This window comes from Laccaria bicolor, genomic scaffold, assembly GCF_000143565.1.
Source record: "Laccaria bicolor S238N-H82 LACBIscaffold_75 genomic scaffold, whole genome shotgun sequence".
Lineage (NCBI taxonomy): Eukaryota > Fungi > Basidiomycota > Agaricomycetes > Agaricales > Hydnangiaceae > Laccaria > Laccaria bicolor.
Window position 1 is genome coordinate 56,548 of NW_001889946.1, and position 24,630 is coordinate 81,177.

The 24,630-nt window shown below is 49.5% G+C and overlaps 11 protein-coding genes across 11 annotated transcripts; 5 read left to right on the forward strand and 6 right to left on the reverse strand.

Moving 5' to 3' along the window:
• Positions 1-16: 16 nt before the first annotated feature.
• Positions 17-1,150, forward strand: LACBIDRAFT_316579 (60S ribosomal protein L8; the record flags this gene model as incomplete). Its single annotated transcript, XM_001889890.1, has 5 exons — positions 17-76; positions 164-281; positions 337-602; positions 660-952; positions 1,018-1,150. 5 exons carry the CDS (start codon positions 17-19, stop codon positions 1,148-1,150), a joined length of 870 nt encoding a protein of 289 aa, XP_001889925.1.
• A 452-nt stretch (positions 1,151-1,602) lies between these two features.
• LACBIDRAFT_241535 (riboflavine-aldehyde-forming enzyme) lies at positions 1,603-1,939 on the reverse strand (the record flags this gene model as incomplete). Its single annotated transcript, XM_001889922.1, has 2 exons — positions 1,603-1,745; positions 1,816-1,939. Coding segments are annotated over 2 exons (267 nt in total), but the record flags the coding sequence as incomplete, so codon positions are not given.
• Positions 1,940-2,733: 794 nt separating this feature from the next.
• LACBIDRAFT_316580 (uncharacterized protein) lies at positions 2,734-3,502 on the forward strand (the record flags this gene model as incomplete). The annotated part of the gene is made up of 2 exons (XM_001889891.1): positions 2,734-2,801; positions 2,851-3,502. The coding sequence occupies 2 exons, from the start codon at positions 2,734-2,736 to the stop codon at positions 3,500-3,502; spliced, it is 720 nt and encodes a 239-aa protein (XP_001889926.1).
• A 109-nt stretch (positions 3,503-3,611) lies between these two features.
• On the forward strand, positions 3,612-3,922 carry LACBIDRAFT_316581 (uncharacterized protein; the record flags this gene model as incomplete). The annotated part of the gene is made up of 2 exons (XM_001889892.1): positions 3,612-3,853; positions 3,907-3,922. The coding sequence occupies 2 exons, from the start codon at positions 3,612-3,614 to the stop codon at positions 3,920-3,922; spliced, it is 258 nt and encodes an 85-aa protein (XP_001889927.1).
• A 4,636-nt stretch (positions 3,923-8,558) lies between these two features.
• LACBIDRAFT_316583 (uncharacterized protein) lies at positions 8,559-9,216 on the forward strand (the record flags this gene model as incomplete). Its single annotated transcript, XM_001889893.1, has 4 exons — positions 8,559-8,800; positions 8,854-8,917; positions 8,968-8,989; positions 9,048-9,216. 2 exons carry the CDS (start codon positions 8,559-8,561, stop codon positions 8,867-8,869), a joined length of 258 nt encoding a protein of 85 aa, XP_001889928.1. The 3' UTR covers positions 8,870-8,917; positions 8,968-8,989; positions 9,048-9,216.
• Positions 9,217-11,039: 1,823 nt separating this feature from the next.
• On the reverse strand, positions 11,040-12,485 carry LACBIDRAFT_316584 (uncharacterized protein; the record flags this gene model as incomplete). The annotated part of the gene is made up of 3 exons (XM_001889923.1): positions 11,040-11,986; positions 12,042-12,304; positions 12,355-12,485. The coding sequence occupies 3 exons, from the start codon at positions 12,483-12,485 to the stop codon at positions 11,040-11,042; spliced, it is 1,341 nt and encodes a 446-aa protein (XP_001889958.1).
• A 260-nt stretch (positions 12,486-12,745) lies between these two features.
• On the reverse strand, positions 12,746-14,303 carry LACBIDRAFT_295984 (uncharacterized protein). Its single transcript, XM_001889924.1, has 3 exons — positions 14,155-14,303; positions 13,833-14,092; positions 12,746-13,777 (listed from the first exon to the last, which is right to left on the reverse strand). The coding sequence occupies exons 1-3, from the start codon at positions 14,298-14,300 to the stop codon at positions 12,840-12,842; spliced, it is 1,344 nt and encodes a 447-aa protein (XP_001889959.1). The 5' UTR covers positions 14,301-14,303; the 3' UTR covers positions 12,746-12,839.
• A 755-nt stretch (positions 14,304-15,058) lies between these two features.
• Positions 15,059-15,434, reverse strand: LACBIDRAFT_316586 (uncharacterized protein; the record flags this gene model as incomplete). The annotated part of the gene is made up of 2 exons (XM_001889925.1): positions 15,059-15,247; positions 15,306-15,434. 2 exons carry the CDS (start codon positions 15,432-15,434, stop codon positions 15,059-15,061), a joined length of 318 nt encoding a protein of 105 aa, XP_001889960.1.
• A 178-nt stretch (positions 15,435-15,612) lies between these two features.
• LACBIDRAFT_335052 (uncharacterized protein) lies at positions 15,613-18,774 on the reverse strand (the record flags this gene model as incomplete). Its single annotated transcript, XM_001889926.1, has 8 exons — positions 15,613-15,837; positions 15,876-15,912; positions 15,973-16,120; positions 16,454-16,568; positions 16,842-16,958; positions 17,392-17,410; positions 17,573-17,921; positions 17,988-18,774. The coding sequence occupies 8 exons, from the start codon at positions 18,772-18,774 to the stop codon at positions 15,613-15,615; spliced, it is 1,797 nt and encodes a 598-aa protein (XP_001889961.1).
• Positions 18,775-19,267: 493 nt separating this feature from the next.
• LACBIDRAFT_335053 (uncharacterized protein) lies at positions 19,268-20,566 on the reverse strand (the record flags this gene model as incomplete). Its single annotated transcript, XM_001889927.1, has 1 exon — positions 19,268-20,566. The coding sequence occupies one exon, from the start codon at positions 20,564-20,566 to the stop codon at positions 19,268-19,270; it is 1,299 nt and encodes a 432-aa protein (XP_001889962.1).
• Positions 20,567-22,784: 2,218 nt separating this feature from the next.
• LACBIDRAFT_241531 (uncharacterized protein) lies at positions 22,785-23,291 on the forward strand (the record flags this gene model as incomplete). Its single annotated transcript, XM_001889894.1, has 3 exons — positions 22,785-22,850; positions 22,904-23,017; positions 23,088-23,291. Coding segments are annotated over 3 exons (384 nt in total), but the record flags the coding sequence as incomplete, so codon positions are not given.
• Positions 23,292-24,630: the final 1,339 nt, after the last annotated feature.

Below are 24,630 nucleotides of genomic sequence, written 5' to 3' on the forward strand. Positions count from 1 at the left end.
GCTCTTACTCAGAGCTATGAAGCCTACTCTACTTGCTGGGCCGTGCCTACTTCTACTCCTCTGCTTGCGGGTACGAGTGAGTGCTCACGGCATTAGAGCTCCGAAGCGCGATCGTCTTCTCTTCTCTTGAAGGAAACATCGCTTACTTCGTCTCAATGACCAGCCCAAAGCCAAATCCGGAACTGGCAAGAAACCCGCCGCGGCCCCTTTTGGTGCGAGCAAAACCACCAAGGCTAAGAAGAACCCTTTGTTCGAGGCTAACGCCAAGAACTTTGGTATCGGTGCGTTGTCGCGTCGTCTTTTCTCATGTTTTACTGAAACTTAGTTTGGACCTAGGCCAGGACATCCGACCCCAAACCGACCTCACCCGTTTCGTCAAATGGCCCGAATACGTCCGCCTTCAAAGGCAAAAGGTCATTCTGCATCAACGTCTCAAGGTCCCACCCGCGATCGCCCAGTTCTCCCATACTCTGGACAAGAACACTGCGACGCAATTGTTCAAGCTGTTGAACAAATACCGCCCAGAGTCGAAGCAAGAGAAGAAGGCTCGTTTGACTGCTGCTGCTGCGTCTGCCGCTGAAGAAAAGGAGAAGGATGCCAAGGTCCCTCCTTTCGTCATTTCATTTCCATTCGCTAACTTCTGACATTGTTATGAATAGGACACCAAGAAACCCCTCTTCGTCAAATACGGCCTCAACCACATCGTCGCCCTCATCGAAGCCAAAAAAGCCGCTCTCGTCGTCATCGCGCACGACGTCGATCCCATCGAGCTCGTCGTCTTCCTCCCCGCCTTGTGCCGCAAGATGGGCGTTCCCTACGTCATCGTGAAGGGTAAAGCTCGCCTCGGAACTGTCGTGCACAAGAAGACAGCGGCCGTTGTCGCTCTTCAGGAAGTGAAGAGCGAGGATCAGAGGGAGCTCGCTACGCTCGTGAGCGCTGCCAAGGCCAACTTGTAAGTCGTTCCGATTGTCTCTCCCTTCCTTTTTTTTCAACGTTGCTGATGGGGTTGTTGGATAGCTCTGACAAGTATGAGGAGCAGCGCCGTGTGTGGGGTGGTGGACTTCGTGGGAATAAGTCTACCCAGATGCTTAGGAAGCGCGCAAAGGCTGCTGGGCAGAGTACCACCGCTGCTTCGCTTGGGAAGCTCTAAGCGTCCCGACGGTACGCCCAAGGCGGTTTCGTCGGCATGCTTTCAGTGCTTCCCTTTGCACAGGAGTCCGGAGTTTTGCAGAACTAGCAGCATATGTTTATCGGTCATGCCTGTATGCGTTATGGTTACATGTTATCGATGTTGCGTTCTGCAGCATCTTGCCCTGCGCCACGTCTCGCTGTACTTTTATCTTGGTTCTTCGTTGCTCGTCTCGAAGCTTCCCAAACCCTTCCATAATGAATCATGGACATTTTTTGTATTGTAGTTATTTCTCAAAACACCCAGCTGTCACTCTTAAATATAGAACATTGCTCTTACGTAATTGGAATGGGGTCAAAACGCTTTCTCATCAGACACCCTTCATAACGACAAAATACTTCTTTATCAGTACACAGGACACTCGACAAACAGGAGAACAAATGTAACGCAAGTCCGTTTATCAACCGAGTCATCTATAAGTAGTTCCAGGTGACTGGAATGCGACCCTTGGACTCAGGAGCGAGTACAGAGAACGCGGACGGAGAAAGATCAATGTCATTCGGACCACATCCCATGCATTTGTCGACAACTGTGGCTTGGACGTATTTTCCTTTGTCTATATATTTGATATATTATTATAAGAGATTCAGCACGATTCATACTCGAGTAAATTCAAAAATACGCACAATGTACGCCAATCGAGTTGAAGCAATGATTGCCAATGCCCAAGGGGGGTCCAGGATTTGAAAATGCCATATCGGGACGGTTAGTTAGTCCGGCCGACAGGCCGTTAAAAAAAAAAATTACCTCATATATTTTTCGGTCCGAACGGCCTGGAAACACCCTGAAACAGTCCAAAACGTCAAGCTTCTCGATGGAGAAGCCTCCAGAAATCAAAGAACCACTGCGTTATATAGAAATAAAGGTTACATGCCTAAAGATATGACACAACTAATAAAATATTACCCAGACTGAAGCCGACATCAGACAAGATAGAACCGTAATATGTCCTCATTGTGAGACAGTAGTTCAATTGGGTTCCGTAGGACTCGCAAACTACTTCAAAAGACACAAACCCAGTCGAGCATGCAAGGAGAATAAGCAAAAAAAGGTGGCATGAGAAGCTCTCGCGAAAACCCAGGCCAAAGCGTGTCAGTTTTTCACGCCGCGAGGAACGACAGTCTCTGGGCCATCTGCCTCGGCTCAAAAGCTACTCGTCAAGCCTCAGACCTCAAGGCCAGCAACTACATTCCCGGCCTTGGGCTCGCAGGTGGGACTAGCACCCATATCAATATCACCCACCCCCTCTCAGGCTCCATCACGTCAAATCTCGTGTCCGAAAGCTGCCGCGTTGTTGACAGAGTTGCGCGCACGCATTGATGGACTCCCAGACACAATCGAGCTCGCCGGTGATGAGTGTCCTCTTGCACGGTTCTCTGGAAACTTTGAGGGGTCAGTTCCCGAGGGCGAGGATGCTTGGGAGGTGTGGAACCGGCCTCTAGACACGGAGCTTCAGAAATCACGAGTAGAAATGACAACGTTAGTCAAACGGGGGGGTAAAAGGACTGGATGCGATTTACGGGTTATTTGAATATCTAGCCTCCATGCATGATATACAAGGAGCTCTTCTTGAAGGGAAAGTGGGGCGGCTGCTGCAGGCAATTGACGATGTGTGAGTTCTCGTTGTCTGAGGCCTTGGAACTTCACTAACCTTGTTGAAGATCTCCACAGTCTCCCATCCCATCGACCACGAAATGTAATACACGTGTCATTCTGGACGAACTTATATCGGAAGAAGAATCCATCAGCCGGTGTACATCACCAATCGATGTCGACGCTTTACCAGACGAAATGGATGCCCTGCCTAACGCACTGCCGATGGCCATGGATGGTCCCAGAAATCAAAAAGTCGATCCCAAAGTACCACCGCCAGGCAAACGCCCATGTCCAGGGGTGCACGTCGAAATCTCTGAGGGAAAGTCCGCTCATTCAGCGTACCCATTTGGTCTCCATGACGAACTTGGGGATCCTTGGGACTATTCAGTACGGAGAGGACGGTTAACACTGCATGCAAGAAGCTGTGAAAATCTGTCGACCCACCAAAAGCAATGCGATGGATGTTATCAGCTGGCAAGTGATTCTCGCCTGCAGGGAATTCTCGACCGAATGAACAAAGGTGTTCACGAAAATGCCCACCTGGTATACCATAGTATCGGTAGTTTGGTTAGCATCGTGCGGAGGAAGACAGAGGAAATCAGGACCTTGAAACTTCGCAGATTGAATGATGCCGAGAAATTGGCAGGGAAGACAGTGGCGATAGACGAACTTAAGCAGTGGGTAATGGCAGTGGGTAGCGGAAAGGTGGAGCGATAAAGAACTTACACATTATACAGTATCATCTTGTATGTGTGGGTATCGAGCGCAGAATTCCAGGGTGGACGTGTGACTCGTGCAAGTACAGTGGGGAGAGGGGATCGTCGTAATGGCGGGTTCCAAGGGTAAGGAGGCATTTCGTAGGCCTCTGCGCCAACTCAAAACTCCGCCAGGAAAAGATTCAGCTCCGCAGAGTCTTTTCCCCTTGAGCCCCGCTCATCAACCATGGTTGCGACATCGATCCCTGACTCAGTGCCAAAGTTTGGCAGATGCTGGGTTAGGAGAAGTCATCGATGTCGCTTCCCTCTCCTGTGCTGGCCCTCTCTCTCAGACCACGTCTACCCAGCACAGGTAAGCGCTCCGCGCTCTCTTTTTTATGCGCCGCATACTCATCCAAATGTCAGTGATCTCCATACCTAGGCTCCGCCTATCGTTTACTACAAACGCTCTCCAATCACTGCGCATTTGGTGAGGCTTTCGTCATATTGAGCGTCATCCTCATTCTTACATCCCTCTAGTTCAGACTTCGTCTGCTAGATTGTAAGAAGCATTGTAAGGCCTCGTTCAGCTCAATACTCACGTATCGTGCCTCTCGCAGAATCTCTTCAGATTCTTCGTCTGCTAGATTAATCTCTTCAGATTTTCTTTGGTATACTGCTCGCTTCCCTCGCCATCCAACCTCCTTTCCTAAGTCACACCTCGCCCTCGACCCCCTCATCTGACATTTCCTCTCGATGACCGATGTTACTGCCGAAGCAACCCGGCAACGTGCTCAAGCTCTTGAGGGTGTCGTTTCCGACGTCGTGGAAGGGCAATTACCCCTTTTGGAGTTCGCTAAACGTCTTCAAGATGCAGGCGCTTCTCCAGCTGAAGGCGAGGACTACCTTCAGCAACTTACCCAACGTCTGGAGCAGCAAAAGAAAGACAGAGAGGCTGACCAACAGCCAGACACTCAGTCTGGTGAACAAGCAGTCCGAGAATCGACTCCTGAAGGTCTTGACGAGGCTCAGGCAGTCAAATTTCGAGCTCGGCGCGAAGCACTCCTGGAGGAGGTACGCATCCGCGAAGCCGCTGATCGTCGCACAGCAGTCGACACCGCAGTGTGGGCCGTCCTCAATGCCAAGCTCTCCCGCTTGGCAAGCTCACAGGTCCACGACGATGCTACAACTCTTCTCTCAACCGACGATCTCGCAAAATTACTCGGAGTCGAACACTCGTCTTCCCAGTCCTTACCCGCTACTGTGCTCGCTCTTGCCCCGCATCTGGCCGAGCTTTCGACTTCAGCCATATCCGATCCCCACATCGAGGAGACCTGGAAATTACGGCAGGCGATCGGTACAGACAAGACAATCGACTCCCTTGTCAACCTTATGCAAGTACAGCCGCTTGCTGATCCCGTCCCCCGCTCTATCTGGCGCTCAGTTATTCAGGATCACTTTGTTGACTTTGAGAAACTCTTTGCCTCGATGGACAAAGGGTACGACCACAACGACGAGCCTCGGGACTTTGGAGGAGGCTATGCACTTGTCAAGAAGGATCAAGCTTCGGCTAAGCGCTCCCTTCGATCCGAATCCGAATGGCTCCGCGTATTCGGAGCTTGGAGCTCAGCCGTTGTTCTGGTTTATCGTCACCGTTCTTCGGAACTCCAAAGTTATCAACGTATGGTCACTGATCTCTTTCGTGCAGTACCTCATGACCCGTCGATTGCCATCGCTTTCGATGTCGAAGCTCGGGATCGCTATGCGAAGAGTCCTTTTCGCATGGATGATCGGTCTCAGCTTAACGTGCCACTTCTTGCACGCATGTTCCAGAGCGCTAGCCCATCTCCCAAGAAGCGCAGCAACCCATCGCCTTCTTCAAGCTCTCCTTCGAAGCGCTCGTCGACTCCTTGCAGGAATTGGAACATGGGCATTTGCGACGCCCCTTGCCCGAATGGGCGCAGGCATGGGAATTGCAGCGAGTGCGAAGGCCAACATCGAGCAAAAGACGAACCCGTCTGCAACACTCTCCTCCAAGCTCGACAAAGAAAGGGAGTTAGCGGAGGCTACCCAGAGAGCAGCAAAGGCAAGGGAAGGGCCTAGGACTATCAGCTCAGGGTTGAAGCGAAAGCTGGACACCCCCCTCATAGATGTACCTCGCTTCCGACGTCGATACGTATGGTCTAACTCAACTAATAAACACCTTTCCCCTGCTGCCCTTTACACCGAGTCCGCGCCTCCTCTCCCTTCACCACCTGCTCATCTTTTGCAAGACCAGAAGATCCAAGCTTCCCTCCTCGCTATGCGAGATCACATCAAAGTCGACACACCTTTCAACGTCGATAAATTCGAGTCTATGCTCACTGATCATCCAAATCAACCTTTCGTCCAATCGGTCATGACAGGCCTTCGAGACGGATTCTGGCCTCTCGATGATGGAGAATGGAAGGTCGAACTGGAAGAAGTCATCGACAATTATTCCACAGATGAAGGTGATCTCGATGCCATCCGCAACTTTCGGGACAAAGAAAGATCGGCTGGCCGTTGGTCCAATGAGCTCTCAGACTCAGAACTCCTGCCAGGGATGAAGATGTCCCCCATGTTCGTTGTTTGGCAGAATGGCAAAGCTCGGGTCGTCACTGACCACTCAGGCTCTGGGATAAACGATGGCATTCCAAGATCTGAAGCTAAGGTTCGCTATGATGACATGCACCCTTTTGGCCAATCTCTTCGCGATGCCCACACAGACAACCCAGGTTGTCGAATCATAACCTTCAAGTCAGATGTTGCATCTGCATTTCTTAACCTGCCAGCACACCCTCTATGGCAACTTCGTCAAGTTGTTGTAGTTGAGGGTAAGCTCTACATTGTCCGCCGTCTAGTCTTCGGAAACCGTGCATCTCCACGTTGCTGGTGCGCTGTCTCTGGGCTTTTGTGCTGGCTGGCTATTCGGAAATTGGGCATCTTCAGCCTTCACGTCTACATGGACGACTTCTTCGGCTGGGACTTCGAAGACAATTTGATCATGTATCATGGGAAGCTCCGCCCCCGACAACAAGTTCAACTTCTTTTATTTTGGGAAGCGATCCAGTGCCCTTTCGAGGATAAAAAGCAAGAACACGGGGATGTCCTGAAGATCATCGGTTTCTGGGTCGACGCTAACCAAGGCTCCCTGTCTCTTCCTCCGAGCTCCCTTGTTGATATTGTCGACAAAATCAATGTCTTCCTCTCTACACCCAACCGAAAGCCCATTCTTCGTGAATGGCAACGTCTAGCTGGTCACCTCAATTGGCTTCTAAACGTTCTACCATGGGCTCGTCCTGCTCTCTCAGCCCTCTACCACAAGACCAGTGGAAAATCTCGGCCTCTTGGCGCTGTACACCTCAATGCTGAAGTTGTATCTGACCTCACCTGGCTTGTCAGCATCATCCCCAAAGCAGTTGGTGTTCGCTTCTTAGATGATGGTATTTGGGACGACTCTGCAGCTGATCTTGAGGTGTGGACTGATGCAAGTCTAACTCTCGGCATGTCCTTCGTATATGGGAATCAAGGCTTCATGTACGGGCTCAAGGAATGTCCCCCTGGTCTGAAGATCGACATCTTCTTCCTGGAACTAGTGGCCATTATGTCCGCCATCCACCATGTCGCCTCTTTTGCCTCACCTCCTCGCCGTCTTCTCATTCACACTGATAGCCTGGACTCAGTCGCCATCTTCAACAGCTTACGTGTTTCTGAAGCGTTGCACAATGGTCCGCTAATGGCTATAGCCGGCGTCATCATTGAGTCAGGCATCGATCTCCGTGTTCGACACATCCCTGAATTCCCTTTTGACCGCGTCCGCCTTTTCTCCCCACCACGGGACCTCCTGCCGGCGCGATGGAGGGCGTGCTTTTAAGCGCCCTGGGCGGGTCTAGGCCTTTACGCCGGACTCGCCCACCAATGAAGCTACGTGATCTCGACAATCGCGTGCTTCATTTACAGGTCAACGCTATCGAAAAATCAACAGCAAAAGGCTACGCAACAGGAGCTCGAGACTACATTTCTTTCTGCATGAACCATCACCTGTCCATTGAACCCACCCCCGAGACCTTAGCTCGTTACATCGCCTACACCTCCCAATTCATCGCCTCTGGCCCAAAATATCTCTCAGGGGTCAGACATTTTCTATCTGACTTATATCCTAACTTTGACGCTAATCGCGCCCACCCACTCGTCACAACTACTATTCGAGGATCCAAGAAAATCCGCGCAGACCCTATCCGTCGTAAGTTGCCTCTGCGTCCTGCACACTTACAAACTTTTCTACATATTGCCCGTGGGTCTGGGTCTTATGACGATCTCCTCTTTGCAACCATACTTTCTTGCCTCTTCTATGCATGCCACCGCTCTGGTGAACTGGTCCAGAAGAATTCAAAAGACCTTTTCGATTGGAGGAAGATCATCAAACGCTCCTCCCTCACTTTTTCTCAAGGACGGGCCCAGTATCACCTTCCTTATCACAAGGGAGATCTGTTCTACCGTGGTACTGACATCTTGTTCTCACAACAGGAAGTCGCCGACCCCATCTCGCTTCTCAGAGAATATGTGGACCGACGTGATTCTGTTCACCAAGCCCGCCTTGCTCTCTTTCTACGAGAGGACGGCTCTCACCCTACTCGCTCATGGTTCGACGCTCGCTTCTTCACTGTGCTCAGTCGCGAATTTGGCGGACACTCAGCGCGTGCAGGGGGTGCCACATTCTATGCCAGCCTTGGTCTATCTGAGGATGTAATACAAGCCATTGGTTGCTGGTCCTCTATAGCATGGAAGATCTACATAAGAGACAATCCCACTGTTCGTGCTGAACAGCAGTTGGCCGCCATCGGACTCCGTCTAAGGCGCTGTTAACAAATTTCTACGCTTCCTGCTTCCATCATCTCTCACCACCACCACCCCACAACAACATCAACACCACTTCACTAGCCTACACTCCCCAGCCTATAAATTTTGGGGCTCGCCTTGCTTCGGCGACCCCTTGTTGCTGCTACCATCACCTCGTGATCTCTCCACCTTTGAACAGCGCAGCAGAGGTCGTCGTAATGGCGGGTTCCAAGGGTAAGGAGGCATTTCGTAGGCCTCTGCGCCAACTCAAAACTCCGCCAGGAAAAGATTCAGCTCCGCAGAGTCTTTTCCCCTTGAGCCCCGCTCATCAACCATGGTTGCGACATCGATCCCTGACTCAGTTCCAAAGTTTGGCAGATGCTGGGTTAGGAGAAGTCATCGATGTCGCTTCCCTCTCCTGTGCTGGCCCTCTCTCTCAGACCACGTCTACCCAGCACAGGTAAGCGCTCCGCGCTCTCTTTTTTATGCGCCGCATACTCATCCAAATGTCAGTGATCTCCATACCTAGGCTCCGCCTATCGTTTACTACAAACGCTCTCCAATCACTGCGCATTTGGTGAGGCTTTCGTCATATTGAGCGTCATCCTCATTCTTACATCCCTCTAGTTCAGACTTCGTCTGCTAGATTGTAAGAAGCATTGTAAGGCCTCGTTCAGCTCAATACTCACGTATCGTGCCTCTCGCAGAATCTCTTCAGATTTTCTTTGGCCCTCCCTCCACTCCCTCTTCTTGTTTTCTTTTAAAATGGACTATATTCTATTGTACTTGTATTGACATTGGACATTTGTATGTGTAGTGTAGCCTACACTCCCCAGCCTATAAATTTTGGGGCTCGCCTTGCTTCGGCGACCCCTTGTTGCTGCTACCATCACCTCGTGATCTCTCCACCTTTGAACAGCGCAGCAGAGGAGAGGAAACAAACGAAGGCGAGACGTTTGACATCAGTTTGGGATATAGTCATTATGATGTAATGTTTCTATATAAGGAAATATATTCCCACCCTAGTCAGTTAGTCCAGTCGTCGAGGCCTTAGAAAAAAATTCAACCCCATAGGATTTATAAAAATCCTGGACCCCCCTTGCCAATGCCGTACTGCAGGACTGAGAGCGCGACGATATGATCGCTGGCTTTATTCGTCTTGCCACAGGCACCCAACTGGAAGGATCATGATAAGTTAAGATTTGGATTTTATTTTTTTCCATATACTCCTGGAGCGTAATAGGTCGCTGGAGAAAATATCGACGTGTTAGCTATACGCCAGAAAATATGTGACACCATGCATACCATGCCCACTGAAAGCATTGGCCATACTAACGAGAGCGAGAATTGACAAGAAGCGGTGAGTAGAGGATATGTTGAATCTTTGTAAGTTTCAAAGGAAAGTAGAAAGCTGAAAAGCACTCTGAGGAGGGTACTTCATGATCTACTTCGTTTTTATAGCGGTACCCCAAGGGTAAAATACTTTATTATTCATGAGTTCCGGCGATTGAGGTTCTCCAAGTGGATGAGTCTCGAAAATTTGGGCTAGCCACTTCAGTTGAAAAAGAGGTCATGCGTCGTTTGAATCCAGAACACGGAGCGAGCTACCGTTGTTCCAAAATAACCCCCAACGCAGTTACCAATGGACTAAAATATACTAGGGAGATCGTTCAACTGTAGGATAGTAAAAAATTGCAGGTTGAATTGGCTCTCAGAGACTTGTAATACGGAATCTTTATTTTTTTAGGAAGAACAATCACAAAACGATCAAGGAGTTGGTACTTTGGTACGTAGTCCGAGCTCTGCCTCTAACCTCGAGTCAATTGCAATATTTTCTAACGAAGAAAACAACGTAGATAAGAATCAACGCCTTAGACGTTGGTAGTTCGAACGGTCGACTTTTGGGCGCCTGTTAATAATCAAGGCGCCTTGTAGTTACTAACCTAAGTTTGTTCCTTTATTTTGAGACGTGGACAAGGAAATTGTGTGCATATGTCACTGGGATCAGAAGTCGTACCGATGCTAGTTGCGGTACCGCTGAACTACATCCAAAGCCGTATTACTTCCCCGCACTAAGTCAACAATATACGACGAACATGCATGCTCGCTAGCACTGATTAGTATAAATCTTCGACAATCCTTCGTCATGCCTAGGGCACGATGTGATCACTATCCACACCACACAAGCATAGCGCACATAACATGCTTCAAATTCCCTCCCTCCCACGAAGTGCGTCAAATCTTCAATTCTTACCAAGCCTTCTATTTCCCCGAACTGTGGCGTAGTGAACGCCCGTCTCATTCTGAGCAGACAGCATGATTCTTGACGCATGCATTCACATTCCACCAGTGCCAGGCTTGCCAAGTTGACAAACCTAAGTTGCCTTGTTCGTATCAAATTCATGTCGTTGTTGAGCTACCCGACGACAGTGATTTCATGTCCTTGAAAGATCGAAAGTACAATTCTTCGGTTTTTTTTACCCAGACATAGTCGCATGCTGATTCTTGCACTGCTGAAGTTCAATAATCCAAAGATGCTGTAAAAATTGTTGTTGAGTGACAGGAAACGGTGTGAAGACTGAGATACCCCGAAATCATACTGATTTTTACCAAAAGAGTTGTACAAGTCTCAGGCTACCTCTAAAGCCGAACCAGCTTAACGTTGGCCGATATCATCCTCCATCCCTTTCCCACATCTGCTAAATCTCTTTGCGGTTCTTCACTCTCTTCCCCGAAGCGGAAACTGGTACCAGGAGGCAGAGACTCCCGTAAGTGAAGCCGAGTGACGCATGATTTACTTCGATGAAAGCGGATTTGACGCGGGAGAACCTTGTGCGCCGCGTTATCCACAATACCTTCCCCACTTGGATGCGCCTCCCGCGCTCATCCCAAAATACACCTGCCTTGTCCGCATCACAAACCACTACCCCGCCCACGGTTCTCAAGGATAACGCTTCCACGAGGCTACTTTGGAGTTCGTAGTCTGGGAAGCGATCTATGTCATCCAACATGATTTGAACTACTTCACTTGAGTAGCGATGGCTTGGCCGATTCTTGTTATCCTGCGAATCTTGATTCTCACCCGGGTTTTCCTCCAATCCATACATCGTACCATCGTAAATGACTTTCAGCTGTGGGTCGAGATCGAGGTGATCCAAGACTCGCTTGATCATTGCGTCGCCACCTTTAAGGGAATTGATCAGGTCGTCAAGTTTAGTTCCCCCATGGGCGAGTGGATACTGAAATTCCAGACCGAATCCAAGATATCCGCCCTCTGGTAATAAATTGCGATCTCGAAGAAAGGAGGATAGAGACGTCCGAAGAGCCATTTCATTAGCCCTCAAGCACAAAAGAGAAGGATTAGACGAATCGTCGTCGATGTAGAGGTTGTAGGTTAGAGTTACACGGAAACCCGACCTGACCATGGAGACTTCGTGCTCGACGTCGCTGTGAAATGCAATATAGGCGATCGAAGGGGATTCTTGTGCTGAAGTTATGGCCGCGGAGTCGAAGGTCCATTCTTCTTCTTTGTGACGAAGTTGAAGGGCTCCACCTTCGTGTCGAGTAGGGAAAACAACCACCAGGGAGCCAAACATATTTTCACTACGAGGTGTGTCCTTGTGGGCCTTGAAGAAAGATCCAGGACCTTTGTGGTACAATCACAAAGTATCCGATTATCAACGATCTCTAATCTCACTCACCGTAAATGTTTAACTTGTCCAGTTCTGATCTTATCTTCCTCTCCACGTTTCCCCGCATGAGCTTCATGCAGATGCGGTCCAAAATTCGAGTATGAACGACATCCAGGCGGGTTGAGAAGTTGTCTTTATCCATCTTCCAAGCTTTACGGTCCGTATCGTCCAAAATGTCTTTGTTATCAACCCCAAAAGGTGCTGGTTCGCAAGCCAATAGCAGGGTCTGGAGGCTGGTATCGGTCGCGTTTACAAGATCTACATAGTGTGCCCTGGCGACGAAAATCAGGATGTGTATTCTCTAAACCGGGCAGTATCTCACCTCGTTCCATTGCTATTGAGGAAAAATAGATGCCTAGCATCCTCACTCAACGGGTAGGTACCGGTGCAGAATGGCTGCTGCTTCGCAATGGCGTCGCGGACAGCCATGACATCGGGAAGGACCGTGGACATCTTTCGACCTGAGTGATGGGGTTTTGTTGGGGAGTTGGCGAATGTGCGGGGTTTGGACAAAAGTTCGACAAAAACTCTCAGTGTTTATAACTCGTGCAATGGACCATGAGGCAAGGGTTCAGTCTCGCGGCACAATCGAAGTGATGGAGAACAGTGGCACTGCCACTGTAGCATTCATAATATTAACAGGGGCGGGATTGCCAATCTGGGACAAGCTGCTCGCACGCCGAGTGATCATCGATTTCTCAATTTCAATTTCGGTCATTGTAGAAGTTTCTTATCTATTGCGTGGTGCATGGTCATTCAAAGCGTCAGATTGAGTATTTCGACTTCAAACAAGACCCTCATTCGTGTCTAACGCCTCTTCGCCACTAGACGTTGAGACACCCCCTTCGGACCTATCGGTTTATCTTCCTTCGACATTGGTCTCGTCCCCACGAGGCAGAGGTTGCCATAAGTGTAGCCGAGCGATGGCTCATTCCCAAACGCGGCGGGAACGTATGCGGATTTGATGCAAGAGAGCTTCGTATGTGGTGTGATCCACAGTATCTTGGTTGAGTCAAAGCCATGCCAATCCAGATTTCCATCAATGTCCTCATCATCAGCGTTACAAACCACCCTGCCACCCACCTTTTCCGAGACCAAATCGACCACGAGATTTTCTTTGATCGCCCAATTCGGGAATTTTTCAAGGTCTCTCAACATGACCTGAATGGGAGTTCTGAAGGAACGGCCTGCTTTCTCGCGGATCACCTCAACTTCGTATATGATTTTCAGCTGGGGTCTGAGACCTAGTTGATACAAAACGCGTTCGATTAGGCCGTCATTGCCTTTGAGGACCTCCCTTATACTTTCGAAACAAGGTCTCCCTGAGGCAATCGGATACATGAACTCGAGGCCAAAACCGAGATAACCGCCATCTGGCAGTACATCAGGATTTTCACAAAGGGCAGTGAGAGACGCGCGGAGGGCCATTTCGTCTTCCTTCGTTGACAGATGAGACGGTTCCCGCATGGAGTCGTCCCCAAAAAGGTTATAGGTGAGGGTGACGCGGAAACCTGAAGTGACCATATTGACTTCTTGCTCGACGTCTTTGTGAAATGCGATGTATGCAATTGAAGGGGTTTCCATAGCGGAAATTATAGCTGCGGAATCGAAGGTCCACTCATTGCCCTTGTGACGGAGCTGCAGGGCTCCGCTTTCATGAGGGATAGGGAAAACAACAACAAGTGAGCTGAAGCTGCCCTCACTGCGAGGAGTGCCCTTGTGTGCTTTGGAGAACGATCCAGGACCTGCAGATGTGATTGTAAGTGTTCTATTTCACTGGTGTTCCTCAATCGCCCTTACCGTAAACGTTCACTTTCTCTAACTCCGGTCGAATTTTGTCCGGACATCCCGGCAAGAGCTTAGCATAAACGTGATCTAAGATTCCCGTATTGACAATGTCGAAACGCGTCGAGATTCTCGAGCTATCCACCTCCCAAGCTTTGCGATACGTTTCATCTGAAACGTCTTTGTTGTCCAGGCCAAAAGAAGCGCGCTCGCAAGCTGCGATAAGTGTGTGGATTTTAGGATCATTCGCGTTGGCGAGGTCCACACAATGTGTACTGTCATAAACAAAAAATCAGATTGTCTCTCCCCAAGCGGAAGGGGATTAGGGTTATCTCACGTTCCGTCGCTAGAGAGAAAGAAGAGACGACCAGAGTTGTCAGTCAATGAGTAGGTTCCGGTGCAGAAAGGCTGATCCTTCGAGATAGCGTCGCGCACAGCAGAGAGCTCGGGGAAAACATCTGACATCATTTTATGGGGAGGCATTGGGGTATACGTTCGTGATAGTTTTCAAGCCTGACAATCGAAGGCTATTTATATCAATGAAAACACCACGAGGCGGCCACTGTCATGCATCAAACATGGAGTCATTACCATTTTTGGAACTGCTCCGAGTCATCCCGAAATTCGTGCACGCAATGAGGCAACAACAATGCAAATCCGGGTACTTACTTGAATCCGGACCTTCTCAACTGCACAACCAAGGTCGCAAATGCGCCATTTTTCTAACTGAACCTTCAGCGCTTCAGCTTCAACCCTCATTAATCATTTCCAACGAGGACCGATAATCGACCCCGCGCAATCACTTGTGACTTATGACTTATTATAATAATAACGTTCTTCAGATGCCTTTGAACCACCTTCAACATAAATTTAAAAATCACATTCCAGCTAACTGCATAATCGTAGACCACATCTGAAATTTCACTTTGCGCCTTTGGTTGTGCATAAACATCCGTTTTAGGCCGTGGCTATGTAAACCATGATGCCCATATGCGCGCGGGCTGCCTATTGCTCCACATTCTAGCACCGTTTCGGTAGTTGCTCCAAACACTCCAATCCCGCCCCGCACGTCATAAGGGTGGAGCGGTTGGAACTTGCCAACTTGGAAGGGCGTTCTACCTAATATGGTTGTTTGTACAAATAAAAGCGCACAAAGTAAAATTTAGATATGGTCTACGATTATGCAGTTAGCTGTCAAAGGGAATAAAAAACAATACGAATCAATCAACATCGGTTTAGTTTTAATAATCGCAGCCGAGGTAAGAAATGTGAAATATTGAGAAAACAAAATCTGAATTGACGCAGGAGTGGAAAATTGCAACGGAAGAACCTGAGGCCTCCCCGCCACGTTGCGCAACCCCTGGATTGTGCCGAAGCGATGGAGGGAGCTTTGTTACATCGTGGACTTTGAGCACAAATAAGCTTCGCGGCTGTGTTCGAGTCAATGAGTCGTAACCAGGACTGCGTATCCGAGCAAAAAGTTCAGACCCGACAAAACAAAATCGGAGGGAAGGACAAGATAGAAAGCGAAGGACACGCCTCAACTAAGGGCGAAGCGGAATAGGAGCCGGAGAAAACGACGGATATAGCCATACGAATCATATTTGCGCCCAACATCGAGTAACAGACGATGATTTGTGAGTATATGCACGGAATTTGAAAGTTCCATCTTAACTTGGGGTGGCGTATTCGCGCCTAGCCATCAGCCCACCCATTTCGGATAGACAAATAAAGGAGCAAAGGAGTCGACCAGTGAGAGATCTGGCAAACGTGGCAGGGCTACAACCAAGCTAGCTTAAGACGTCACCAATGTATTCAGAAGCGAGAGATAGGGCCCTGGGGAAGCAATGGGCACGTATAAATGAGTGTGTTCATCCACGTAGACGCCAGACAGAAACGCCACAGAAGGAACAAAACGACGATGTGGAGGTATAGAGAGACGGTTTGCATATGAACGTAGCGCATTGACCGTGAAGGAGGCAGTTCCATCGCAGTGCGAACTGGAGTGAAGGACAGGTTGCTGGAGAGTGCGTGGCAGACAGTAATTTGTCAAGTCACCGTGAAAGGGTTTTGCAGGTAGGAATAAACGTCCAGGCTACAGCTTCGAAATAACAGGTGAGCAAAAGAGACAACGACGACAAGAGCTGGAACTCACTCTAGCCACGAATACCGAGATGTAACATCTCTCCCACTGTATCCGCCCTTGGTCTCGTTGTATGGAGTTGAAGCATAACAGTAGCCGCTGAATCTAACAAGCCGCGAGATGGCGACGAAGCAGGAGACATGCTCGTTTGAATGAGTACCTAATAGAACTCTTCATGCGGAAACTGCGTATTCCCAGCCAGCCATGTCGCGCTTTGGTCGCACTGAACCCGACACCCCTGGTACTCGTCGTTTGTTCCGTCCATCGCGTTTCGATTGAGTATCGTTGGGGTGTTCATGTAGTTGAAGGTGGTGTCGCTCGCTTTCAGTTTCTCGACGACGACGAACAGGCACGTGGCGAGGTTTGGGCGAGGTGACGAAGCAACAATTTGGCACCAAACATTGAAACATTTCCGATGTGTTCACTCCTCTGATGTTCTCTTCAAACCGGTGAGTCACCTACAGATCTGATTGTTGCAATTGATGACACTTACTAGGGCGCTCAGGGTAGACATTTAATACTTTCAACAAGTGCTGCGCAAGGACCTGAACTGGCGGTTGACTGGCGGGGGATTCTTCGATCAAGTTCAAGTTGGATGGGAATGCGCCCTAATGCCCAAGTCAGTCGCAAAGATGCACACAAATCCTGTATACTATTCCGCTTACCAACTCCGTATGTCCCTCACAAAGTTACTCTTGGCCATGGGAACGTCAGGAATCAGGATGATGGGATGTTGTCCACCGTGACTCAGTGTCAATTGTCCTGATCCCAAACCTCGTCAGCTTTCGAAGTTTCCCGGAGAATAGCCCACGGAACCTTGAACGCCGACAAAACGCTGCACTCTGTCGAGGGGAATTTAGCAGTTGGGGGGTTCATCGCACAGACAAGGGCTTTCCGCACAAGGTCGCTTGTGTTCCTGCATCCGGAACTTCGACACTCTCTACACCACATCTTCGTTGCCATAGATTGGTCAATGTGGCTTGGGGAAGGTGTGTCCGCTGGATAGCGTACCGTAGTTGAGGATTTGTATCGATTTGAAAGGTGTGATGCCCATTACATCGTTGCAAATGATCATTTACAGTCCTGTTCAACTTGAAGGGCATATCATCTCCGCAAGCCCGTTGGCTTTCAAGTCTCGAAAATAACCGTTCGTCGAACTCAGACTCGTTTCCGGCGCTCGGATTACACGGAACTCCATTCGTTAATGAATTATGAATGGATGCTCCTCCGATTTCCCAGAACAACCGATGAATATATAAACATTAAGAATTCAACACACAAATCACAACTCATTGAAGAGGTTTAGCCGGAAGCCTCTGTCATTTCGGGAAAATGGCTCTCTTATTCTTCTGTTGTGCATGATTGAATGGAGGGCAGTCACGACGTTGCTGAGTGGGATCGATGCAGGTTTCGATTGCAACTTGGACGCACTGGCAGGCGGTTGGGTGTTCTACGAGCGATCTTATAAGGTCAAGAAGTGCGTATGAGACAGTGTCGTTTACGATACAAGTAAGTAGAGGCTCAAGCTCATTTTATGCTCGTAGAAAAGCTGAACATCACTGTCGTGTTTTTAGATAGCCACGGTAAGCACTTCCCCGGAAGCCCATCTAACTTTCTCTGCAAGATCTCACCAGCACCATAAAATGAGAGAACCCCGACCGCAATGTTAAGGGAAACGTGGCGAAGCATTGGGAACCCATGTTTGAGTGCGGCGTCCAACCTTCCCCATTCAAAGGTCTCAGCGTTACAATGACCCTTTTGAAAAGCAACTTCCAGGGAAACTTCTTCAATCACGTTATCGCGCCCGGAGAGACCTCTAAACTCCTCGCAGAGTCCATACAAGGGATCTCGATCGTCTTGAACAATGACGTATTCAAGGCGCAACTTTCTCAAGGTTGATAGAGACGAGGTGTTCATCAATGCCACGGCGAGACCTGCGTATCCGTTGATTAACCCGTTCACTGTAATTGGTGAGTGGGATGCATATGATATTCAGTAGGACGAATCCTTAGTGCATGCATGCGTACCAGTGTATTCAATAACTTCGACCTTTTGCGTGGCCCTGATCAACGCCTGGATTACCACCGAATCCTGCTCATTCTCCGCCTTGACACTCAGCCTCCGAACGCTACAAAAATTCAGCACAGGATTGCCGTTGGACCGTCTGTCTTTGAGAAGGTGAAGAACATGTTGGCCGCTCCCCGAACTGAAAGCGAACGATCGAAGCCGTGGTGCGGCTTTCGGGACAAAAACCTCCTCCCCCTGTTCATCGTCGTCAATTCCCACTGCAGAACCCGTGACGCGAAGTAAAGTGAGGTCGACCAAGTTGACGCAAGGGAAGAAAGCGTTAATCGGGAAATCATGGATATTAGCTATTTCCAAACGAGAAATGGAGCCCGAGTGGATTAGACGCAGTAAAGCATCGCGAAACGGCTGACGTAGTGCCTTCCACGATATAACGCGGTCACGAGCTCCCAGCTCGAAAGACTGTATGCGTCGAAGCCTCCCCAATACCCTCAACACATCATCATCGTCGACATCAGGCGTGCAGATGCGGTATACAAAGTTCTGAACGTGATCTGAAATTCCTGGATTAGTGTCGAGAAGAGTGCCGAATAATGTGATGAGGCGTGGAAGGCTTCGTTGGGGATAGGAACGAGGAGTGATATGGATGGTTCGAAAGAGGCATTTGCGACACGACGGGAGAAGTGATGAGCAGGTCTGTGAGCATGCTTTCAAAGCGTTAATGTCATCACTAAGAGCGTTGATGATTTCCTCGATGATATCGGGAGGTGTGTTGGAGAAGGACGCCATGGATTGTCGTGGTAGGAGGGAGAAACGTTCTTAGAAGTTAGGTGTCTATGGAGAGTCACGTCGGAAAAATCCGTGGTGCCTGCGGAACCATTATAGTCACGCTTCGTAGATGCTGTAGTTGTCAGTTTCAAGGACTGAATACAGATTTGAACATTATCAACCTAATGTCATCCAAGTTTATCATCCCTGACTCGAACGACACTGAGTAAGACGAAAAAATGAATATATGTAACCAGAATTGAAGAATCTTGAGATAAAATAAAATAAAATCGTATACTGGTCGTCGTCCTCTGGGGAATGGCATCATTATTCTGTTACTACCTCGTTGTGAATCAAATGGAGGGCAGTCACAATCTTGCTGAGTGCAATCGTTGAAGGTGGTGGAAATGATATGCGTGACCTCCGAGTCTCAACTGGTTTTTATACGGTGAATAAGCGTGTATGAGACAGTCGCGCTTATGGTAATTTAAGTAAGGATTGAGTGGTTTAAAGTTTAAACCCACTCTATTCTCGTAGAAAAACTGAACAATACTGTCGGGTTTTTAGATAGCCACGGAAAGCACTTCGCCGGAAGTTCATCCAACTTTGCCCGCAAGATCTCGCCAGCATTATGAGACGAGAATACCCAAACTGCAATGTCAAGCAAAACATGGCGAAGCATTGGGAAGCCATGTTCGAGTGCAGCATCCAACCTTCCCCATTCAAGGGTCCCAGTGTTACACTGACAGTCCGTATCAACGAGAACTTCCAGGTAAATTTCTTCAATCACGTTGCGCCCGGAGAGCCCTCTAAGCGCCTCGGGGAGCCCACACAAGGGGTCTTGACCTTCTCCATTAATTTCGTGGCTAAGGCACAACTTTCGCAAGGTTGATAGAGATGGGGTGTTCATTAATGCCACAGCGAGACCTGCGTATCCGTTGATCAGCTCGATCACTAAATTTGATGAGTGAGATATGGCATATGAGATCCATGACGACGCATTTTGAGTGCATGCATACGTACCGCTATATTTAATAACTTCGAGATTCTGCGTAGCCTTGATCAACGCCTGGATTACCACCAAATCCTGCTCATTTTGTCCCTCGGCCGTTAACCTCCGGACGCTACCAAAGTCTAGCACAGGAATGCCATCGGACCGTCTGTAGTTGAGAAGATGAAGAACATATGGGCTGCTCCACGAATCGAAATTGAAGGATTGAAGCTGCGGTGCAACGGCTTCCGGGACAAAATTCCCCTCCCCCTGCTCATCGTCGTCAATTCCAGCTGCAGAACCCCAGACGGAGAGTAAAGTGAGGTCGACCAAGTTGGCACAAGGACATAAAGTTTTAATCGGGAAATCTTGGATATCAGATATTTTCAAACGGGAAATGGAGCGCAAGTGGATGAGGCGCAGTAAAGCATCACGAAACGGTTGACGTAGTGTCTTCCACTCTATTACGCGGTCACCCATTCCCAGCTTGAAAGACTGCACCCGGCGAAGTCTCCCCAGCACCCTCAACACATCGTCATCGTCGAGATCTGGTGTACAGATGCGATGCACAAAGTTCCGAACGTAATCTGAAATTCCTGGATTTCTGTCGAGAAGAGTACCGAATGATGTGATGAGGCGTGGAAGGTTTCGTTGGGGATGGTCACGAGGAGTGATATGGATGGTTCGAAACAGGCATTTGCGACATGACGGGAGAAGTGATGAGCAGGTCTGTGAGCATGCTTTTAAGGCGGCAACATCATCACCTAGAGCGTTGATAATTTCTTCGATGATTTCGGGAGGTGTGTTGGAGAAGGACGCCATGGATCGTTGTGGAGGGAGAAACGGTAATCACCACCTGTCATCGCCATCCGCCCACGCAATATCTCAAACTGAGCGTTTCCTTCATGCTTGTGTGATGACTCCACATAATGTCGAAGTCTACGAGAGACGAACGAGCGTCCACATCAGTATACTATCTGAGTTTAGGCAGCGTGAGCGGGATGTTTTTGAAATTTGATTACCCAAAGACAGCCCCAAGTTTTCGACGCCCCCTTATGTGCATAGACCACAGTGATGACCAAGAATGAGGAGGAAAAGCGCGATGCCAAGTGCACTGGTCTGCAGCCACACCGTGACCACAACGTCAATCCGAACTTGAGCTTTAAAGAAGACTCATGTGAATTGTTCAGCGCTGATGATTGAGTTCCAAGTGCTAATCCATTCGGGCACACAAATAAATCATAACGCACTCTGTAAGTATCATACTAGTAGATTCCAGGAGGCGGCTGTCATAATAGGTATCCTCGTACAGAATCCTGCGCCTTCGCGGTTGACCGAAAAGAAACAAGGCCTGGGAGACGAGTCTTTACACAACAATCTGAATCATAATCCGTGTGTAGGAAAGAGAAAAGAGGTATATGACAGAATAATATCACAAGAAGAAGTAGAGAAAAAAAAACGTCAAAGCAACGAATCAAGCTTACTCAACACCTCCAAAACAGCCACAACAAGCTCAAACCCAACATCCTCATCCCCACCGACCATCTCCTTCCTAACCTCCTGTACAAGTCCCAAAATGGATTCTCTCCCATCCCCACCGCCACTTGTTCCTCCACTAGCGATCCTCGAAGCGTGCCTTCTCCTCCCAGCAGGCGTCACTCCCCCCCCAAAAGACGAATTCGAGTTGGAAGAAGAAGAAGACCCAAGAGGCCAAACAACAAACTCCCCCAAAAGCTCATCACACCTCCCAAAAGCTCCTTCCCTCTCCTCATACCCCAGCCTCCCAAACGCATTATCAAGCACACTAGCCGTATACGCCGCACACACCAAACACACCGCCCTCATCACTCTACACTGCGTTCCCTCCTTATCCAGCGCGCGTTCGGGTACTGCGGAGGTAGTGGAAGTGAGTATGGAAACGACGCGCGTGATGAGGGATTCTTTGGTACGGATGTCGGAGAGGGGGTGGGTGGCCATGTCGAAGAGGAGGAAGTTTCGCTTTTCGGTGCGGAGGACGCCTTTGTCTACTAGACCTTTTGCGAGGCGTTCGCGGACTTGTTTTAGTTGGAACCCGATTTTGAGGACGTTCCATGTTTCGCCTGTTACGAGGGGCTTTAGCCCGTGATGAAAGGAAAAGGGGAACGGGGGAAGCAAGCGCCCCCCCCGCGTGAACTGGACTGACCGCTCATGAGATCAATCCAAGCGTTAACACCCATCCTTTCCACTTCCTCTTGAGCCTTCATCATCCTCAGCGCTTCATCTAGAATCGTCTCCCCCGTCTGACGATCATCCACTACTTCGATTATCCGTTCTGCCAAGGGGAGACGACGTCTGTTTGGGTCTCGGACGAGGGCGATGCGCCGGCGGAGGGCGAGTTCGATGAGGATGCAGCCTCGGAGAGCGTAGGATATGTTGTCGTTCCAAAAGGAGAGGTAGCCCTGCGGTTGAGATCGACATCAAAAGGGGTTGGTTGGTGGGTGGGACCAAGGAAGAAGTCAGGGAAGGGAAACAAACCTGTTTATCTTTAATCCCCAAAAGCAAAACCTCCTCCATGATAGTCAACCTAGGCATCTTCCCCCCAATCCTAGCTTCCTCACCAGCATCCTGCGCCAGATCTCGCGGGTCAAACGCTACTTTACTGCCTCCCTCAAAAGCCGAGCCGGCATGTTGGATCCCGGAACCTATACGTATCTACCTGGTGAGCATGCCAAACTCAAAAACCCAGAAGCGCAAAGATAACCCGCGAACCTTGGTGTGAACTCGAAGCAGGTAAAGGAGGCGAATTCGTCCGACTTCCTCCGTTCAGACTGAGACTTGGGGTACTGGTGTCATCGTCGTCAGCTGTAGTCCCGGAAGAAGAGTGTCCGCCGACACGACGACGGGATAAACCAGCTGTTGAGGACATTTCTCTTTTTCCTGCTGGCGTGTGACGAGGCGATGAGTGTGAGTCACGAAGGTTTAGTTTTTACACTCCGCTCAGGCAGGGTGTGACGTGACTATATGTGGCTGTGCCCTTCTTCTTCTTCTTTCCGTGTCGTCGATGCCTACAATAAAGCTCGTAGTGATTGGTGCTTCTGGCGTAGGCAAGACTAGCCTCAGAGGAAAGGTGCGTGAGTTTGTACTTGTAATTACATTTAACGAGCGTCTGACATGGTTCAGTACATCTCTGGCCGCTTTTCGACGGGGTACAGAGCGACTATCGGTGCTGATTTCATCACGAAGACGGTTCCACACCCACGAAACCCAGACGAATCAGTCACGTTACAGATCTGGGTCCATCTCTTTCCTTCCATCCAACCCCGGAACTAACCTACCTACTTTTTCCCTTCCTGTATGCGCGCAGGATACAGCAGGCCAAGAACGTTTCTCAAGCCTCTCATCGGCATTCTTCCGCGGGGCAGACGCAGCGCTGTTAATCTTTGACGTCACCTCCCCCGAATCCATGCACGCACTCAAGAAATGGTGGAACGATTTTAAGGACAAGGCGCCTGTGGAGGATGGGGACGTGCATGAATACTGCTGCGTTGTTGTGGGGAACAAGATGGATAAAGATAAAGGGGTTAACAGGCTCGTTGGCAAAGAGGAGGCATTGGAGTTTATCGACGAGCTCGTTCCCCCTTTTGCAAACTTATCATCACCACCCCCGCCGCAACAGCACGTCATCATTCCACAAATCTCATTTCCACATGGTGATGATTCAGAGGACGCGCACTCCACTTCCCCCCGCCCCATCGCCATCGCACCCCACCAAGATTCCTCCCCCAAACACCGTCCCAGAGGAACACCACGCTCCAGCTCCTCATCCCGTTTTTACACCGACACAATGACGACAACACACACAACACTAACACTCTACCACACCCCCTCTTCATCCATCTACGAATCCGCACGATCATCGCCCGAACCACCACCCTCCTGGTCCCCACGCCAACGTAGACTCTTGGGTCTCTCGTCTTCCTCCTCTTTATCGGGGGGCAGTGCGAGTACGAGTAGCGTGGCGACTATGACGCCTAGTTTATTCGCCCGCGAACACCAACACACTTCCGCAGAGGCTCCCGAGCGTGGGCCCAAGCTGTTCTTCACCTCTGCGAAGACGGGAGAGGGGGTGGAGGATGTTTTTGGGTATGTTGTTAGGAGGGTTGTGGGGCGGTGGGAGTATGAGGAGGCGGTGGGTAGGTTGAGGGACGAGCGCGAGGAAGTGAGTGAGGCGAGTGGGAATGAGGCGATTCGGTTGGGGGAAAGGGGGGAGGATGGGGATGGGAAGGGGTGGAGTGCTTGTTGTGCGTGAGTAAGATACCAAGTATACCTTTGAGTACCGATGCGCGCATATGATGCGCTTTGGTGATACCCTTATTCAAATTTTTATACCTATTTAGTCTATAGTTATCAAGTTCCATGAGTCTTACTACTCCTGCGACGTATCTCCAAGTCCCAAGTACGACTGATCCTTTTCTTTTCCTGTCAATCCGTTAGGGGGCGTAGCATTTACATAAGTACGTCAACACTCATCATTTCCCACAAACTCATCGACCCCCTTCCACGGGCCATTACTGCGCCTGGCAACGACGTACATCGGAAAAACACACTCGCACATAGCTTCCCTTCTACAGTCATCTTACAAGTCGGGTATGGTGTAACGGTTAACATTGCCGCCTCTCACGAGCACAGGGCGATGTATCTACGTCTCGCGGCAGCTCGGGGTTCGATTCCCCGTACCCGAATGACCTTTGGTTACTTATGTTACTTTTTAAAAAACTACTGTCATGTGACCCTAACAGGTCAACAAGCTATAGCACCACAACGATCCATGCTATGCATTTGAAATTTTGAACAGACTTTGACAACGTACATGCGGCTGTGTGTGGAGATTTATTGGATAGAACGTT